The sequence below is a fragment of the Podarcis liolepis genome (genome assembly GCF_965112155.1).
Source record: "Podarcis liolepis genome assembly, chromosome: 3".
NCBI classification, from domain to species: Eukaryota; Metazoa; Chordata; class Lepidosauria; order Squamata; family Lacertidae; genus Podarcis; species Podarcis liolepis.
In genome coordinates this window covers 19,069,347-19,089,802 of record NC_139557.1, presented here as the reverse complement: position 1 = coordinate 19,089,802, position 20,456 = coordinate 19,069,347, and the positions used below count along the sequence as shown (strand labels likewise).

Sequence of the window (20,456 nt, the reverse complement as noted above, 5' to 3'; positions counted from 1 at the left end):
TGAATTCCCCCCATAAATATATATATGCCATTTTAATAATAATATTTTTTAATAAATTGCCAGAAGATTGCCAACTGACAAGAAGGTGTTGGTCTGGGGTGCTCTTGTGTTTTTAACAGAAGCTTAATTTGAGTAAATCAACTTTTCTCGTATGAGAGCATGATTACTTGTAACATCTGTAGACTTAGCATCTGTTGGCAACTTTACCCATAGTCCTTTTTTGATGCACAATTTCATTCACTTTCTGAGATTATATCTGCAGCTATTTTGTGCCAAATCATGCCATGGATTCATTAATACCTTCTTCTACCAAAAAGGCTTCCAGAGCAGATGGGGAAAGGCTTGTGGCCACCCAAATGTTGTTGGACTACAGCTCCCATCATCCCTCACCATAGTCCACGCTGGCTGAGACTGGTGGGAACTGGAATCCTAAAAATATCGGGAGGACCACAAGCTCCCCACCCCGTATTAGATCAATAACCAATCTCTGCTCACAGGCTTGCAATCTAAAAGACATGACCTCCCCACCCCCAAAGAAATGGTGGTGGAATTGTTGCATACAGTAAACTTGTTTCAACAAAAAGGGTATCTCTGCTGGGTCTCACATAGGCCTAATAATGGCAAATATGAAAAAGCAGAAACTGGTAGTGATAGCTCAGAAAATTATATAGATGTAATTCCATGTAGTAGTCATAGAGTCTTAAAGCATAGAGCATAGAATTTCAGAGCTAGAAGGGGCACTGCTGGTTACCTAGTATAACCCCCTGCAATACAGAAATAACCACATCCAAAATAATCTGTTTACCTCATTCCACCCCTCTTTTTCTCAGCTCTTTTTATGGAAATGAGTGCCTTATGTCGCCTTGAAAATGGAGGACAATAATTTTCAGAATGCATTTTTTTTTAGCTGTACTACTGGTGGTTTCTTTTGTTTCTTTTGAGGGGGGAGCTGCTTCTCATAAGCTGGCAAAACCAACAAGATGCTGAATTCCTTCCAGTTCAGCAACTTGAGGCTCCACTTATAACAAAAGCTATTAAAAAGTGAATTCAGTATGGTGACAAATTTGAGCCCCAGTTAAGAGGACAGGAAAAGACCCACCAATTATGGCAATAGAGTAAAATAGATAAAGGACCTCTGGATGGTTAAGTCCAGTCAAAGGTGATTATGGGGTTGCAGTGCTCATCTCACTTTCAGGCCGAGGGTGCCAGCGTTTGTCCACAGACAGCTTTCCGGGTTATGTGGCCAGCATGACTAAACCACTTCTGGCGCAATGGGACACCGTGACGGAAACAAGAGCTCATGGAAACGCCATTTACCTTCCTCCCGCAGATGTACCTATTTATCTACTTGCACTGGTATGCTTTCAAACTGCTAAGTTGGCAGGAGCTGGGCAGAGCAACAGGAGCTCACCCCGTCATGGGGATTCAAACCGCCGACCTTCTGATCAGCAAGCCCAAGAGGCTCAGTGGTTTAGACCACAGCATCACCCACAATAGGAGGAAGCCTCCTAAGCAAAGAAGGCTCTGAATCCTTCTTCCTTCTCTTGTAACAATGGCAGTGTTCTCTAGAGGCATAAATGCATCTTGTTCTTGCATAGAGAGTTGTAATCTCAGTGTACCACTCAGGACTTGCTTGTCCTCATATCCAGAAATGGTAATGATCTTATGCTGTAAGTCATCTCGGCCCAGCAGATGTTTTTGAGACTACAATTCCCATTATCCCTGACCACTGGTCCTGCTAGCTAGGGATCATGGGAGTTGTGGTCCCAAAACATCTGGAGGGCCGAAGTTGAAGAAGCCTGCTGTAAGTCTTTATGTTCATACATTCATTCACCCAAAGTGATTCCTAAAACCACTTTGAGGTTTGGTTATAGTCAAGTGGTATATAACTATTGAGGAATAAATAAATAACAAACCCATGTAACAGGAAGACTATTATATATTATTTTCCAAATTGGGACATGATCAATTATTTCCATGTTCTTTATTTTCATGAACTTTTACCATCACTGCAGGTCCATTGAGGCCACGTGTCTTTGGCTCCCCAGGACCCTCACCAATTTTCCAGGTTTCTTTCAGATTCTTCACATTTTGAAATTATTCTTCTACCATAGCTTTCCAGTCTTCCTCCACTCTCCTTATTTCTTCCCATTCATATCACACATTTTTGGGGACTATCACACTTGCAACCGCATCATGAAAGCTGAATTAGGAAATAGTTGTGGATGACACAATTTCTCATGTCGAGAATGAATGCTTGTTTAGAGCTTGGCAACAACGTAATTTCCCCTGCCTACATATGTCACTGTTTTGTTCCATGTATCAGAAGGTCACAGAAGTGAATTTATCCATACCCACCATAGACTTTTACTTGCTTTATGTCCCAGTCTTATTCATCATCTACATCAACAGCATATTTATGTGGCAAACATGCCCAGTGGGTAAATATCTCCTCTAAAAAGAATGCCCAGAACAACATAGAACATTGTGTACTCACGTAGTTTGAAGCCAGATCTGGATGAAGGTAATCAATGCCTGCCAAATAGATAAATAAAAGATGGCAGATAAAATACAATCAGCACATTACAAATGAAAATAGCAAAAAAAAACACGTTTTGGATAGCCACAGAATTAAATTGCTCTGCATATAAGCATGCTGCAAGGAATAAGATAAGTGCATACTTTTAATCCTTTCTTATTTAGACTACTATTAAATGTTACACGTGCGGTTGCACGAATTCAGAAATACCTTTGGGATCTGAGACAGAGGTTAGGGCTGTAAGAGCTACAGATTAGATTTACCAGTAGCCGTAACAACCTCTCAAAGGGACATGTTGACGAGCCACAAACAATTCCACCAAAGCTGTGGGTAATATAATGAATTGAAAAAGATGTTTAAAATAACATTTGAAAAACAAAACAAAACCCAGAAGCTTTCCTTTTGGGAATTTTAGGGACAGAACTACCCAAACTGTATAGAAATTTATTCATGTATGCGACTACAGCGGCAAGAATGTTACTTGCCCCAAAATGGAAAGAAGAAGTTCCAGCAAATGAAGGATGGATACAAAAACTTATGGAATATGCAGAAATGGCAAAACTTACTGGACAAATAAGAAATCAATATAAACTTTTTATGAAAGAATGGAAATGGTTTATTAAATATTTACAAATAAACCGTCAACAGATAAGAACATTGGCAGGATTATTGTAATAGCCTGCAGTTTTACAAGAGTACATATTTAAAGTAGATGAATAAGTGAGTAAATTGAGTTAATTTGGAATATGCAGAATATATATATATATATAATAAGGAACCGCAGAAAAAGGGGGAAGGAAGTCAAGTTTTGAAATGTTAAAATGATTGTAAATTATTGAAATGTATAAAACTGAAAATCATGAAGAAGAAGAAGAAGAAGAAGAAGAAGAAGAAGAAGAAGAAGAAGAAGCAGCAGCAGCAGCCGCCGCCATGGGTTATAGAATATATAGTAGATGAGTTTGCAGAAAGCCTAAATTTGAAAGCTTCACACTAAAGTCATCATGTATCTGAGAGCCACAAAAGATACTTCCACGGCCACATCTTGATTCCAGCAGCCACACTATTGCCATTAATTGCCCCTGTTGCTTTTCCAGAGCCATTGCCTCTCTGGTACCCACATCCATCTCACCCTTTCTTATTCCCTCATCTCATATCTTCCAACATTCCTCATGCATGCACAATGAGATTTATCTAGAACTCGTGTTCCATTGAACTTACATGTATAATGTTTGATATTTTATTTTATATGTTTTGGAAGCCTTTGGTTCATTAATGATGTCTCGTTTAATGATGCTCATCATTTAGTGGGGTGGGTAGAGGTTGCCTTTATTAATGTTTCTGGGTGAGCATTTTAGGGTGCATTGTTCACTGTTTTATTTTTTTCTGGTTTTATATTTCTTACATGCATTGCATTTTACCTTCTCAAGTCTATTTGAGACTATTGTATAAAGCGAGTGCTTATTACAATGAATAATAATAATTCCCCACATTTCTGCATCATTTGATGAATTTATAAAGAATAATTGGTCAGCATTTTCACGCATATTTCTCCCAATAAGCATATATTTGCAAGCTGTTCCCCTAAGTTAAAGCATTTTTCAGTTCTTTTGCTGTGAATATATATATTTTTATGCAAACTTTCAGTTAATATTCTCATTTTTGTGCACATTATTTGGCTGCAGAAGAGCATCCAAAAAAAAATCAGAGAAGCGTGAATTTTGAAGGATAGCTATGTTTTGCTTCCTATATTGCTTTGGTAAGCATGAATTAGATAGTTTTCCATTACAATGTAAACCAAACTAAAAAGAATTCTGCTATGCACCCCTCAGCAGTAACAGATGGCATGGTAGGGTGGAAAAACTCACCTTACCTCCCAAGAGCTGACTTGCTGCTGCCTACCAAGAGGGAGAGGGACAAGGTGGCATAGTGTACCGGTAAATGCACCAGCAGAGGCAATCCGGTGTTCTTGCCAGTGTGTTTGCACTGCACAGACCTCCCTGCCACCTCACCCCTTCCCCTGTCCTTCCTGGTACGCAGCAGTGATCAGGAGGTAAGTTGTGCACTGTCGCCACACCATATAGGAATTCACCAAAATTGAATTCCTCAAGTGTTCTTACTTTTAAACCCCTAAATGACCTCGGCCCAGTATAGCTGAAGGAGAGTCTCCACCCCCATCATTCAGCCTGGACACTGAGGTCTGGCTCCGAGGGCCTTCTGGCGGTTCCCTCACTGCAAGAAGCGAGGTTACAGGGAACCAGGCAGAGGGCCTTCTTGGTAGCAGTGCCCGTCCTGTGGAACGCCCTCCCATCAGATGTCAAGGAAATAAACAACTATCTGACTTTTAGAAGACATCTGAAGGCTGCCTTCTTTAGCAAAGTTTTTAATGTTTGATGTTTTTATCGTGTTTTTAATATTCTGTTGGGAGCTGCCCAGAGTGGCTGGGAAAACCCAGCCGGATGAGTGGGGCATAAATAATAAGTTGTTGTTGTTTTGTTTTGTTTTGTTTTTTAAATGATATTTATTAAGGTTTCAAAGAAAAAAAATTACATAGATAGAAAGAAAAGGGGGGAAAGACAGAAATAAGAATAAAAGAAAAATACAAAATACAAAAAAGATAAAAAACACTTTAAAAAATACATCCATCTTTCCACCTTACATTCATTTCCTTGCTTCCCTGACCTCCTCATACCTCCCTTTTTTGTATTCCAATTCAGTTAGTTAATTCAGCAATTTCTTTCCCTCTTTGTTTTTATCTTAATCCTTTAACTTAATATATTATAACTTTGGATTCTCACCTGTTAATAATCCATTTTTACATACACCTTTATAACATTACTGCTTAAACCAATTAACTTCATTCTGACATCATTCTAACATTCATTAATTTTGCAATATTTCTGTAAATAATCTTTAAATTTCTTCCAATCTTCTTCCACCGACTCTTCTCCCTGGTCTCGGATTCTGCCAGTCATTTCCGCCAATTCCATGTAGTCCATCACCTTCATCTGCCATTCTTCCAGAGTGGGTAGATCTTGTGTCTTCCAATACTTTGCAATAAGTATTCTTGCTGCTGTTGTGGCATACATAAAGAAAGTTCTGTCCTTCTTTGGCACCATTTGGCCGACCATGCCCAGGAGAAAGGGCTCTGGTTTCTTCAGAAAGGTATATTTAAATACCCTTTTCATTTCATTATAAATCATCTCCCAGAAAGCCTTAATCCTTGGGCATGTCCACCAAAGGTGGTGGTTGTTGTTGTTTTGGAGGAGGGAGACTTTCTATCAGCAATGTACTACAGAAATCATGTTTCATATCTGAAGCAAACAGAATTTAAAAGCTTGCTAGAGCCATGCCCAGGATTTTCTTGCATCAGTGAAATTGGTTTAAATCTATGGTTTGATTATTAGATTGCCTGAAATACTACTCCTATTTCAGATTCTGTTTGCTCCCTCCAGTTAGACAGGTCACATACATACCACTTCTGTGCTCAGTCACTGTGAAACGTGACAAGTCATTCTGTGGGCCCCAGTAAAATAAGCCAGGGAGCTACAAGGCATGTGCAAATGGATGGGCAGACAAAAGGAGCATCATTTCCCCTGTGGTGTATCTCTATTAACAATGATAGGTCCCTGTGGATCTGTTCCAGCACAGTTACAGGGTTGCTTATTTTTAGCAGAACGATAGAACACTTACAGCACAAATTTGAAATGCCCTGTAATGTACAGTGAGGCAGGCACTGATATATCTCACATGTTGCAATATAAATGGTAGCATGTGTGTTTGTGTGTATAATTCTTCTAAGTTGCCCTAAAACTGCAGAGCAGATTTAATGACACAATTTCCTCTTTGAAACTCAACTTCCATTTCAGTTCTTCTGGGCAAAACAAAATAAGCTGACAGCTGTTGTACCTGAACTAAAATAGCGCTACCCATGGCACATTTTTGAGAATCGTAATTATCCATGAATTGTAACCCAGGAGAGCTTTCTGTAGATGTTCCCTTGGCTGAAGTGAATCTCTTACAAAGTCCTCATTAAAATATCCATGTTTGGAAGTTATGCCTTATTTTTAAATCAGATTTCTCATACGATACACACTGAGAGTCATGATATTTTAGTTCACTTACCATCATCCATAATTCCTATAGTTACACCTTTCCCTGTGTAACCCAGCTCCCACGCCTCAGCTACATTCAGATCAAGTCCAGGAGTCCCATCTGCTTGCCCAGTGTTGATCTAATGCATAAAAAAATTACAAAAAAGAAAGCACAAGAGAATTATTTGCTTGGCACAAAACAGACTGTTTACATCCACTGAGAGTCTACTTGATCCATCTGCCACAGGCTAGCCTTCATTTGCTTGGGAAGGAGGCACTAAATCCGGGAATGCTGGCAATAAAATAAGAGAAGGTTTTTAAAAAAGATTTGGATGCAATGGGGCTGGTGCATTTCATTGCTCAGTCAGAACCAGAGGTTTGCTCTAAAATCTGGCTTGAGTGGCAGATCACAGCCTGTGATCATGCAATAATGAAAATGATTATGCCTCTGAACATGTCAAAGGTTAACTTGTATCAAGCCAGACCATTGGCCTATTTAACTCAGTAAGGGACCCCTGGATGGTTAAGTCCAGTCAAAGGTGACTATGGGGTTGTGGCACTCGTCTCTGCTTTCAGGCCAAGGGAGCCGGCGTTTGTCCACAGACAGCTTTCCAGGTCATATGGCCAGCATGACTAAACTGCTTCTGGCACAACAAAGCACCGTGATGGAGGCCAGAGTGCACGGAAACACTGTTTACCTTCCCGCCGGAGCGGTACCTATTTATCTACTTGCACTGATGTGCTTTCGAACTGCTAGGTTGGCAGGAGCTGGGACAGAGCAACAAGAGCTCACCCCATCACAGGGGTCTGAACCACTGACCTTCTGATCAGCATGCCCAAGAGGCTCAGTGGTTTAGACCACAGCACCACCCACATCTCTATATTGTCTACATTAACTGACAGCAGCTCTACGGGGCTATCTCTGTCTAGGCAGGGCTGTCGTTAGTGAATCGTCCAATCAAAAGAGCTTAACTTTAGCCTCATCGTGTCAAAAAATAATTGGAAATAATAGAGTGTGTTTGCTATATTCTTCCATACCAAGACATGAATGAGGACTGCAGAAATCTGAAATTGCTTTCCTGATGGAGAGGGATGGAAGTTCACGGTTGCTTACCAAGTACCACTGCTTTGTAAATAAAGGATCATTCATGTTGATGTCTATTTCATTGATATCTCTGTAGCCTCTCTTCCTCCTCCCAAAGCCTTCTTGCTGCACAGCCTTCTTCACCTGCAACAGTAATTGTATTAAAAGGTTATTACCATATCATTGGTATTTGTGAAACAAGAAGGGTATTGCCTTGTTGCTTACCATCTTATACATTTTTTTAGTATGGGGAGGGACCTAAACACAGGAGCAGAGATGGAGAAGGAGCAGCTCTCTTCCCCGGGTCTAAGCTGCACCTGGGAGATGTGTGGAAGGTAGCTACCTCAGCACTGACCCAATTCTACCAGGGCGCAGTTCCTTTCATGGATCAGGCCTGACCTGGGGGCAGAAGCGGCAGAGTAGAGGAACTGTGGCAACAGAATTGCCGAACCTCTCCACTGCTGGGCTCCAGCACGCAAGTAGGCAATGACAGCTTCTGCGGGGAGATCCTCCTCACACTGCTGGCTATGCCAGCGGCTCCTGCAGATGGTGGACCAGAGTTGCTGGCTTGGGCACATCACTGGGGGCTGCACTGCAGCAGTGGCAGCCTCTCCTCTCCTGCCCACTGTCCTGCAGCTGCTACAGGCTGCAAAAGGGTGGAGGCCAGCAGTGGTGGCCATGAAGAGGCTCAGCCAGCTCATCGTCCTCCCAGAGCTCAGCAGCGGTTCTGGAGGGGGAAGCAGGACAATCCCAGATCCAAAGAGAAGCCAGGAATGCTTCTGTGAATCTGAGATGTCCCAGTAAAATCAGGACAGTCAGGGATCTGGTCTTTCAGTTTTCTGTTCTGGATTGGTGTCCAGTTCTATTCTGCTACTGGTCAACATCCATCCATTCCCAATACAGTGGTACCTCAGGTTACATACGCTTCAGGTTACATACGCTTCAGGTTACAGACTCCGCTAACCCAGAAATAGTGCTTCAGGTTAAGAACATTGCTTCAGGATGAGAACAGAAATTGGGCTCCGGCGGTGCGGCAGCAGCAGGAGGCCCCATTAGCTAAAGTGGTGCTTCAGGTTAAGAACAGTTTCAGATACGGCCTAGGACCCTCGTACCTACGGGACCGCCTCTCCTGGTATGCCCCACAGAGAAACCTACGGTCTGCAAATAATAACATCCTCAAGGTCCCAGGCCTCAGAGAGGTTAGGCTGGCCTCAACTAGAGCCAGGGCCTTCTCGGCTGCGGCTCCAAACTGGTGGAATGCTCTGTCACAAGAGACTAGGGCCCTGCGGGACCTGGCATCATTCCGCAGGGCCTGCAAGACAGAGTTGTTCCGCCAGGCTTTTGGTCAGGGCGCAGCCTGACTCCCTCCTCTGGCAACCTGCACAGAATTTTGTTTAATCGGTTGCCATCAATTTGATTTTAACTAATTTTTATAATGAAATATTTTTAGAATGTGTTATTATTTGATTGTTTATTTGATTGTTGTTAGCCGCCCTGAGCCCGGCTTTGGCTGGGGAGGGCGGGATATAAATAAAAATTATTATTATTATTATTATTATTATTATTATTATTATTATTATTAAGTACGGACCTCTGGAACGAATTAAGTACTTAACCTGAGGTACCACTGTACCCCCTTCAGGAAGTCAGATTCACACATATTATACCAGTTACACCGTTAAATACTTAGCTTCTGCACGCACACGCTTTTGCCCTTCCTCTGTGTTTGAAGCACAGGTGGGCTACCATCAGCTCATCAATCCTGGTGTTCAAACACAGGGAGCGAGTGGGAGCAATTCTGGGTAGAAAGGAAACAGTTCCTAGAACAGGAACGGCCATCCTTGTTGTGCTTTGGGATTTCCATATTAAGTGCTCTCAAGCTTCGTGCGTTAATAGTCAGCAGAAGTGGGATGGCATACATAAATGGAGCACCGAATCATTAAGAGGTGATTCATCTACAAGCCCCTGTTTGTGCTCTTTGAGAAAGGGGTACCCAATTGAATTAAAACTGGAAAACCTACAGCTGGCAAAAGAGAACACGGTATTTTCAGAGCACCTAATTAACCAGCGGAACATTACTATGTCACAAGGCTTTATTGAGGTGGAGCGCTAAGAAGGATTCGGAAAAAGGATTAAAGCTTAACATGAATGAGGATTTTATGACTATGGTGAACAAGGTATAGAGAGAATGGAAGTGCAGCTGCCAGGTTGGGCAGAAGCCAACTGTGGATGGTTTTAAAACTGTATCAGCTTCCTAAGGTAAGCGATGAGGTTAATGCTCATGACTTTTGTGTCCATAGTGTATTCATTCTGATTTCTTTCTCACCTGGCCCCCAAGGAGTTAATGCACAAAAAAGGGAACGTCTTTAACAGTGCATAAGCCATGACAATGCACAGTTGACAAAACTCGAGTTGAGCTTTATCTCTGATGGTGCAGGATTGTTCCCCCCCTCCCCACACACAATGGAATGTCCGGTGGGCCACAAATTCCCAATAAGATTTGTGTCTGTTGGCATCTATCCATTTATCTGATGCCCAGAAGATTATTGAGCAGTACAACTCCCGTCATCCCTGACTAGCCACGTTGGGTGGGGTTGATGAGAGTTGTAGTACTTGGGGAAGGCTACCTTCCTATTAGGGACGCGGGTGGCGCTGTGGGTAAAACATCAGTGCCTAGGACTTGCTGATTGCAAGGTCGGCGGTTCGAATCCCCGCGGCGGGGTGAGCTCCCATCGTTCGGTCCCAGCTCCTGCCCACCTAGCAGTTCAAAAGCACCCCTAAGTGCAAGTAGATAAATAGGTACCGCTTTATAGCGGGAAGGTAAACGGCGTTTCCGTGTGCGGCGCTGGTGCTGGCTCGCCAGATGCCGCTTAGTCATGCTGGCCACGTGACCCGGAAGTGTCTCCGGCCAGCGCTGGCTCCCGGCCTCTTGAGCGAGATGAGCGCGCAACCCTAGAGTCGGACACGACTGGCCCATACGGGCAGGGGTACCTTTACCTTTACCTTCCTATTAAATGGAAAATCTTCGAAACAATGAGGCCATCCAATTCCCTGGCAGGCTTTCAAGGATAGCAACAGAGCTGGTTTAATATCTGGGAATTGGTTTTATTGTCTTTCAGACACTTGCCTTACCGCTTGCATTTTTGTTCTTCTTTTCCAATTATCTTCTATTATTGTTGCTGCTGCCACTGCTTTAAATATTGTTAGCCAGGTGGCAGGATGCATTCATAAATAAATAAATTAAAATTATGCAATGAGATTGGCTCTGTAATTTGAGTTGAATCCTTACAGTGTCGGGGGGGGAGTCTCATACTGTACACATGGTCTATCTTAGAAAGTGAGGAGAAAAATGCCTTAGGGATGGAGCCAGTGGAAGGATCTCTTAAGGTATTGGCTCCACTAGGAACTAGTTCTGTCTCTGTGGACTCAGCTATACAGCTGCAAATAAAACATTTTAGGTGTGTTGTAAAGTGCAATATACAAATGTGACACTAGATGGCAATGGTGAGCTATGGGAAATTCAATATATTTTTCAAAACGTTTTTTTAAAAAGCATTTTCACAGCATTTTTATATGTGTGTAGATTTGACCTGTATGTATTGTTTCATATTTACAAGGCATGAATTACTGTGAACAAATAAATCAACAGAACAGAACTCAAAAGCATACTTCAAAGGAATTATGGGGTTGTGTTGACCTTCAAGTGGTTGTACACTTGCAAAATCCTACTGACAATGCAGAGCTTAGGGCAAGATTTGCTTTGGTTGTCTTGCTAACCTTATACTTCATTTGATGTATATGGTTTGCAGATCAGAAAAATGAAACTGGGAAAACATTGCTAAGTAAGTGAGAGCTGTCTATCACCCAAAACATATGCCTCTGCCCTTGGGGAATTCTCAACAAAGCATTGGTTACATTAATCATTAAGTACTGCTATAGCTCCTAGGACTCCATGGACTTCTTGCAGTCCATTGGACTCTCAAGAGTCTCCTATGGTGCTGGAGGAGACTCTTGAGAGTCCCATGGACCGCAAGAAGATCAAACCTATCCATTCTAAAGGAAATCAGCCCTTAGTGCTCACTGGAAGGACAGATCCTGAAGCTGAGGCTCCAATACTTTGGCCACATCATGAGAAGAGAAGACTCCCTGGAAAAGACCCTGATGTTGGGAAAGATTAAACAACAACAACAACATAGCTCCTGGGATAATATCCTTCATTAGACTCGGCATTTTCTGATATTCCAGGGTGATATATGGATATTTCATCAAAAGACAAGAGATGTTTTCTTGATAGCTGGGAATCTCCCTCTAGCTTTTGGGCTGTGAAACCCGCTATGATCCTGGAGAAACTGACAATTGGTAGAAATGGGCTGAGAAACAGCACAGGTCCAGTTTGCAATATGAATTTAAAGAGAACCAAACAGGGGAAAGCAAGAGTTGTGGGTTGGTTAAAGCATCTCCAGATTTACTTGCTCTCTTTGGGACACAATTCAGGATTGTTCATTTGTTTGTTTTATTTAAATTTATATACTTCCCAAGGAACCAGGAAGACCAAAACTTCAACAAAGAATGGGGAAATTTTATATTTTATTTTGGAGAGCATTTTAAGCAAGATGAAAATGCTAGCAGGATTGCGATAACACTTGTAACATAGCAGGAACTATGGGGACAATGGAGTTATATAAAACATGGACTATTGAAAAAGATGCAGCAGGAAAGGTTTGATAATGGTACCCTTTGGGGGTGGCAAGGGGGAAGTCCAGAGATTCAGAAGAATCTCTTAACTGTTGATTTGTATGGTTGTATTGTTATAATTTTGTATAGGTAAAGGGACCTCTGACCATTAGGTCCAGTCGTGACCGACTCTGGGGTTGCGGCGCTCATCTCGCTTTAGTGGCCGAGGGAGCCAGCGTACAGCTTCTGGGTCATGTGGCCAGCATGACGAAGCCACTTCTGGTGAACCAGAGCAGCACACGGAAATGCCGTTTACCTTCCCACCGGAGCGGTACCTATTTATCTACTTGCACTTTTGACATGCTTTCAAACTGCTAGGTTGGCAGGAGCAGGGACCGAGCAACGCGAGCTCACCCCATCGTGGGGATTCGAACCACCGACCTTCTGATTGGCAAGTCCAAGGCTCAGTGGATTAACCCACAGCGCCACCCGCGTCCCATATAATTTTGTATATGTAAAAGCAAATAAAAAATAATTCTCTCTCTCTCTCCCTTCATCCAAAGATCAAAGGGAAAGGTTTATGGCATAAAAATGCAAAATGAAAACAAAAAAAATGCAAAACAAAACAAAACAAATAGAAAAACTAATAGCCTTAGCAAACACCTTGATGGTTAAGAGCAGTTCCACAATAGGACCAGATTCTTAGAGGCGTGATGGGCTCTCACTTACGGGAGATCTTCAAGCAAAGAATGCACCAGGGATGGATTTCCAGCATCAAACAGGGGGTTGGACTAGAGGAATGTTTGTTAAGCAGGAGAATGGACTCTAGTGTTGTTATGTACTGAGTTGAATAGGATCCAAAAGGCAGCAGTCTGATTGGTCCTAGAACAATAGGATCCAAAATGCAGCAGTCTGATTGGTCCTAGAACAATAGGATCCAAAATGCAGCAGTCTGATTGGTCCTAGAACAATAGGATTCAGAATGCAGCAGTCTGATTGGTCCTAGAACAATGCAGCAATATGATTGGTCTGCAGGAGCCACCCAATCCGGCTCCAGATGGAAGTGAATCCACAACCTGATTGGCCTACAGGAGAATTCCGGAATTAGCCAATCACGTGCAGCCCATTGTGTAAATAATGTATATAAAGCAGATACTTTGAGGGGGCTTTCATCCCTCCTCACCACTATGAGCTGAATAAAGAGCATGAAATCCACTCTCGACTCTGAGTATATTTCAAGTGTGTTTATTAACTCTTTATTCTCATATCAACCCTGTCAGGTGAGTTGTTTTACAACATAGCAGCTGACTTCAGATCAGCCGAGTTTGAATGTGAGCCCTGATCAAAGGCCAGTACACTTCCTAGGTTTATCGACCGTTAAGAAGAGGACACTTGTATGGTACACAGACAATGAGAAATAGCAAAGTGATTTGCAAGAATGCCGGGGGGGGGGGAATCCTTAAGGCAACAGCAAACAATACTACTTTTTAAACACAGTCGTAAAATTCAAGATGTTTAACAATGGACATTGCATGCTTGTGTTTCAGGTCTACGCTTAAAACATCATAGATGTATGCCTATTCCTATGCCATTTCTGTTTAATAATGTAATCTAATTCCCAATTGCAGCCCCCCTATTTAGAGCTCTCCCTCTCACCCATGCCTAGATCATTAACAAACGCCTTGCTGTGACTCCATTAGAGAAAGGCTCCACATACTTCGGAAGATAGCCTCGTGATTATAAAATACCAACAAGGAAAAAAATGACACCTAAGTATTGAGTTTTAATATACTTCCACTTAGGCATGGTGCATAAAATAACTGGGATGCTAATAAACCAGCGGGACAGTGAGGCAGAACAAATTAACAAATTCATCTATCGACTTCATGACTACTCCGGGGGGGAGCGCAAGCATCATAACATCGTAAACTGAAAGCATGCTGTGCGCTCCAAGGAATGGCAAGAAAATAGCCTCCGCATCTTAATGCAGCAACGTGAGCAGGGCTGATGAGCAGGATTGGCTAAGAGCATCATCATTGCTGCCTTCAATGTGCTGCACTAGGAAGGATGATTCCTTCCCCACCCCCACCCCCCTGCCCCCACCCCAGCATTATTCCCTTGGCTATCTTCACCCAAGCTCCAAATCCAAATCCTACTCTTTTATAGCACACAACGAAAAAAGAGAGAGAGATCCCCATTGGAACTGTTGCCTGGGATATGTCTGTGAGTTTGCTTGTACAACATATTTGCATTTGCAGACTTTTTTTTTTTTTGCCATAAGAGAGACAAACTTAAATTTATTTATTTGTTTGTTTGTTTGTTTGTTTGTTTGTTCAATTTATATTCTGCCTTATACCCAGAGGTCTCAGGGTGGTTCACAGAATAAAATCAAGATATAAAACCAGAAAATACATAATAAAAATTAAAACAACCCAATAACAACCCCCCTAAAAAAAAGAGACACATTTTAAAAGGGCGTAGGATGTCAATCAGATCAACCAAAGGCCTGGTTAAAAAGGGAATGTTTTTGCCTGGTGCCTAAAGGTGTCCAATGAAGGCACCAGGCGAACTTCCCTGGGGAGAGGATTCCACAGACAGGGAGTCACTGCAGAGAAGGCCTGTTCAAATGTGAGAAATGGGACTCACAGTACTCTCCTGATCTACATCCCTAAACTGGTTTGGACATTCACGACTCAAAGCTCAAGATGAATTCACTTTCCAAGGCATATCATAATGGGTATCCTGTGAAGAGAGTGCTTGAATACTGAAGCCAGAACAGCACCCTCTGGATATTATAAGACAATTCTCATCATCTCATTGAAAGAGATGGGTTTGCTTAGTGTGGAGAAGGGATGTTTAAAAGGGAAACATCAAATACCACATACCAATATTACTATGGAAGGAACATCAGCATGCTGAAGGGTTTTGTACCTTGGCTGTCCTTTGAAAGATGGGCCCTGGGAGGCAGGAAGGGGAGGAAGATATATTACCCTTTCCAGAGGGCATGCTTAATGCTCCCATGGCGAGTTATCAAGTGACTCTTGTGTCACTAGCCTAAAAAGAACGTCCTTTTCCAAGGTGTGACATCTTATTAGTTTTCCTTTTCCTAAAGTGTAAGCAGAATCACTTCCCTTCACTGTTATAAAACAGTGGGTGGAGTCATAAAGATGCCCAGAAGGGCTGGCTGAAGCATTTAAATTATTCCCAATCTTCATCTTTTAAATGTTCCCTGAGACTCTCATGGGGCATTATCAGCACAGAATGTAGATGCTGATGAGAAAGTCTACTTACATCTCCATCTACATAATAATAATAATAATAATAATAATAATAATAATATAATAATAATAATAATAATAATAATAATAATAATAATTTATTTATACCCCACCCATCTGGCTGAGTTTCCCCAGCCACTCTGGGCGGCTTACATCTCCATCTCCATCTCTCACTCGCTGAAGGAGATGGCTATGCCTCTAGAGCCCTAGTGACCAAGGAGCCAGCAGAGGGAGGTGTCACAATGAAGGGCGTGTCACAAGGACCTCCGCAACCTAGCAACCACCAGCACTCAACTGACACTACTCTCAACTGACACTACTAAGTTTCCTTACCTGGCTTTTAATCCATGTTCAGCCCCAACACATTTTAAAAGGGCATTGGATGTCAACCAGATCAACCAAAGGCCTGGTTAAAAAGGAACATTTTTGCCTGGCTCCTAAAGGTATATAATGAAGGCGCCAGGTGAACTTCCCTGGGGAGAGCATTCCACAGATGGGGAGCCACTGCAGAAAAGGCCTGCTCTCGTGTTGCCACCCTAAGGACCTCACAAGGAGGAGGCACATGAAGAAGGGCCTCAGAAGATGATCTCAGGCTCTGGGTAGGTTCATATGGAAAGAGGCGGTCCTTGAGGTATTGCGGTCCTGAGCCATTTAAGGCTTTATAGGTCAAAACCAGCACTTTGAATTGGGCCTGGAAACTAATTGGTAGCCAGTGCAGTCAGACCAGGATTGGTGTGATGTGCTCAAACCCTCCTGCTCCAGTAAGCAGCCTGGCCATTGAATTCTACAGCACCTGAAGTTTCTAAACCATCTTCAGAGGCAGCCCTATGTATAATGCATTGCAGTAATCTAACCTTGAAGTTACCAGAGCATAGACAGTAGTTAGGCTGTCCCTGTACAGATAGGGTTGTAGCTGGGCCACCAGCCGAAGCTGATGGAAGGCATTCCCAGCCACTGAGGCCACCTGAGCCTCGAGCAACAGCAAAGGATCCATAAATATCCCCAAGCTATTCATTAAACTTATTAGTTGCTACCTAAAAGGTCTCTGAGCAACTTACATTTAATGCATAAACATAAGCAGATTTTTTATATAACGGGGGGAAAATGGCTCCAGGGAATAGCTGTTTCACAACACGTCAGGAGACTAGGTGAGCAAAGCAGAAAGTCTGGAATGGAAGAAGCAGATACCAAGCTTTCCAAGAAAAAAGATAGGGTTGGCTCAATAATGAAATCTCGCTGGCTTAAAACTTGGCTAATATTCCTGTCCCTCCATTTCCATTTGCTTCTTCCACTGTTCCCCATTCCCTCCAAACAATATCCAGGGGAAAGCTGCTCCCCTCCATCTTTGAAGTCTCTCTATGCTGAAATAGCCTGGCCTAAACATGCAGCAGATGGTGTAGCAAAATGGAATGTGACTCTCTGGGTGGAAGAGGCCACTTTGCAGTGTTCCTCATGGAAACAGAAAACTAAAGCAATTAAAGAGGGAACAGTGTTTTTCCAGCCCTTTCCCTGCTGTCTCTGCACTCAAAAAGACAAAAATAAAATCGCCCATGCATTCTATCCTCCCACTGCAAAATTCTTATCCCTCATTTCTGCTGCATGGGAAGACCGGGTGATTCTCTGGGCTCGACATCACCATCAATCCATTTCTGAGAAGGGTAAAAAGCTCCGCAGTACCACAAGCATATACACAGACTTTAAAGTAGTATTAAAGTACTAATCGCTTTTATAAACCCATCCTCCTCCCCGATCAATTTTTACTTTGTTAAAAGCCTTGTTAGACCCTCAATCTTAATTTTCTGCAGTTTATTGGTTCAGTCGGTTGCGGTGCTCTTTGAAAGGCCGTGCAGCCAGCGAGTCTGCAAAAATCAATACATATCACAGACGGGAATACATTGGAGGAACAAAAAGTAAGGGAGCAGGCAGTCACTGTTAAGCTGCTGTATTTGACACCCAGAAAAAGGATGTGTTCACAAACATTCCCCCCCCCCACACACACAACCCCACTGCATGCAACCTGAGCCAAACTATGGTGAACCATAAATATAGACAATTGGGTGTCCCGGGGGGGGGGGGAGTTTAGTCATATGACCAAAAAAAGGATGCCATATTGCTTTGCAAGCACAATATCAGTGTTCAAAAGTCTGACCAAAAAAGCTGATGATTTGCTTCTATGCTTTTAAAGCAGACCTGCAGAAAGTGTGACCCACCAAAGGTTTTTAAAAAAAGGTAAAGGACCCCTGGATGATTAAGTCCAATCAAAGGCGACTATGGGGTTGTGGCGCTCATCTCGCTTTCAGGCCAAGGGAGCCAGCATTTGTCCATAGACAGCTTTCCGGGTCATGTGGCCAGCATGACTAAACCGCTTTTAGCACAACGGAACACAGTGACAGAAACCAGAGCACATGGAAACGCCATTTATCTTCCCGCCACAGTGATGCCTATTTATCTACTTCCACTGGAGTGCTTTCGAACTGCTAGGTTGGCAGGAGCTGGGACAGAGCAATGGGAGCTCACCCCATTGTGAGGATTCGAACCGCCAACCTTCTGATTGGCAAGTCCCAGAGGCTCAGTGGTTTAGACCACAGTGCCACCCGTGTCCCACCAAGGGAAACACAGCTCACCTTCAGCAACATAAGGCAGCCCTCCAGAAAGCTCAATAGACTTTCTCTTTTGGCCACTTGCTTGGGGGTCAGAAATAGATTTATTCAATTTATGTATCCTTTCATGCAAAATGAGTCCCAAGACAATTTACAGGGAGAATATGCAATGTACAATACAACAAAATAAATGTACAAAAAGTGCTCATCCACACACACACAACCACAGAGGCTGGGAATGCTAGAAAAACATGAAAATATAACCACATGGCTAGTGATCACCTGTGACCTGTTAGGGCACAACATTTGAAAGCCTGGCAAAAATAAAAGGGTAAAGGTAAAGGGAACCCTGACCATTAGGTCCAGTCATGGCCAACTCTGGAGTTGGTAGATAAATTCAATTAATAATAATAATAATAAGGTAAAGGGAACCCTGACCATTAGGTCCAGTCATGGCCGACTCTGGGGTTGCGGCGCTCATCTCACATCATTGGCCGAGGGAGCCGGCGTACAGCTTCCGGGTCATGTGGCCAGCATGACTAAGCCACTTCTGGCGAACCAGAGCAGCGCACAGAAACGCCGTTTACCTTCCTGCCGGGGCGGTACCTATTTATCTACTTGCACTTTGACGTGCTTTCAGACTGCTAGATTGGCAGGAGCAGGGACCGAACAACAGGAGCTCACCCCGTCGCGGGGATTCGAACCGCCGACCTTCTGATCAGCAAGTCCTAGGTTCTGTGGTTTAACCCACAGCACCACACAAAATCCCATCTCCAACTGTGGGCATCTTTCTGGTTTAGAGGAATAAAGTGGGAGGGGGGATATAACATGTTTGCAGGGGTGGAAACCCTATTCATTCTAACCTAAAATACACCAATGAGACATGCAATAAAAATATAACCCATAAATAGGATTTTTGCTTTGGCATATCATAAGAAGAAGAAGAGAGGCCAGCCAGTCGGGCAGAGACCTACCTATCTATCTCCTTGACATAGCTACTGCTGGGAATTGTGAGTTCTTTTGTGACTCAAATTAAAAACTCAGCCAGAGAATAATAGAGGCCAAGGTAGGTGCCATGATTCTCACTTTCATATTGAAGGAGTGCATCAGGAGTTGCTGAAGTTCGGAATCAGAGCCAAAATGCTATCTGGGCCAAGATGTTACAAAATTCCATGACATCATTAAAAACACTGTAGATAGTGCTCATCAATTAGACAGTAGGGGGAAAAAACCTTCCATAATAGAAACGCAATTATTATTATTTTAATCAGCTAATGGAAACTAACTAGAGAGAAGGCCAGAATGATTTTTGTGTGAAGGAATGACACTTTCCCCCATTATTTTACATGTAGTTCCTTGTTATGAAAAGGGTGCTTCTCTCCCTCTCTGCTTTTTTCTTCTTAGAGGCTGTTCTGACAGTGTAAGGCTGTTCTAGGGGAGAAAAGTTGCACAAGAGGAAGTCTGTTGCACAATTGGAATGGTAGTGTTGGATACAATTGACTGTCCTGTCCCAGAAAAAAAGGCCTAAGGGCTACAAATCTCTTTGGGATACTGTTGTTGTTGTTGTTGTTGTTGTTGTTGTTGTTGTTGTTGTTGTTGTTGTTACCCCGCCCATCTGGCTGGGTTTCCCCAGTCACTCTGGGTGGCTCCCAACAAAATATTAAAAACACGATAAAACATCAAACATTAAAAACTTCCCTAAACAGGGTTGCCTTCAAATGTCTTCTAAAAGTCACATAGTTGTTTATTCCCTTGGCATCTGATGGGAGGGCGTTCCACAGGGCAGGCACCACTACCGAGAAGGCCCTCTGCCTGGTTGCCTGTAACCTCACTTCTCGCAGTAAGGGAACCGCCAGAAGGCCCTCGGAGCTGGACCTCAGTGTCCGGGCTGAACGATGGGGATAGGTATACTGGCCGTCCTCTACCTCCATCCCCTGAAGAACTAAACTGGGAGAATGGTGGCAATTTTGCCTATTGGACTTCAGGGCCTCCCTTCCATTTCTTCTGTTTGCAGGTCAGTGCTATAACATCTGAACCTCACTTTTACCACATGCCTCTGGATGTGAACCTACACACAGTATAATTTTATGATTATACCGTTCATTCGAGAGAAGTGCACTTTATCAGTTTCTAAAGGATGTTTCCTCATGCCTTTCTCAGCAATGTCAATCATACAAACTGAGGTAGTTT

The 20,456-nt window shown here is 42.9% G+C and overlaps 1 protein-coding gene across 1 annotated transcript in view; it reads right to left on the bottom strand.

Moving 5' to 3' along the window:
* The window catches only part of PCSK2 (proprotein convertase subtilisin/kexin type 2), a 130,704-nt gene that overhangs the window by 52,863 nt on the left and 57,385 nt on the right, over positions 1–20,456 (bottom strand). The window contains exons 3-5 of the mRNA XM_083495597.1: positions 7,745–7,858; positions 6,662–6,770; positions 2,498–2,535 (exon numbers count right to left, since the gene is read on the bottom strand). Coding sequence (XP_083351723.1) covers positions 2,498–2,535; positions 6,662–6,770; positions 7,745–7,858 — 261 coding nt within the window. The remainder of the gene's footprint in view (positions 1–2,497; positions 2,536–6,661; positions 6,771–7,744; positions 7,859–20,456) is intronic.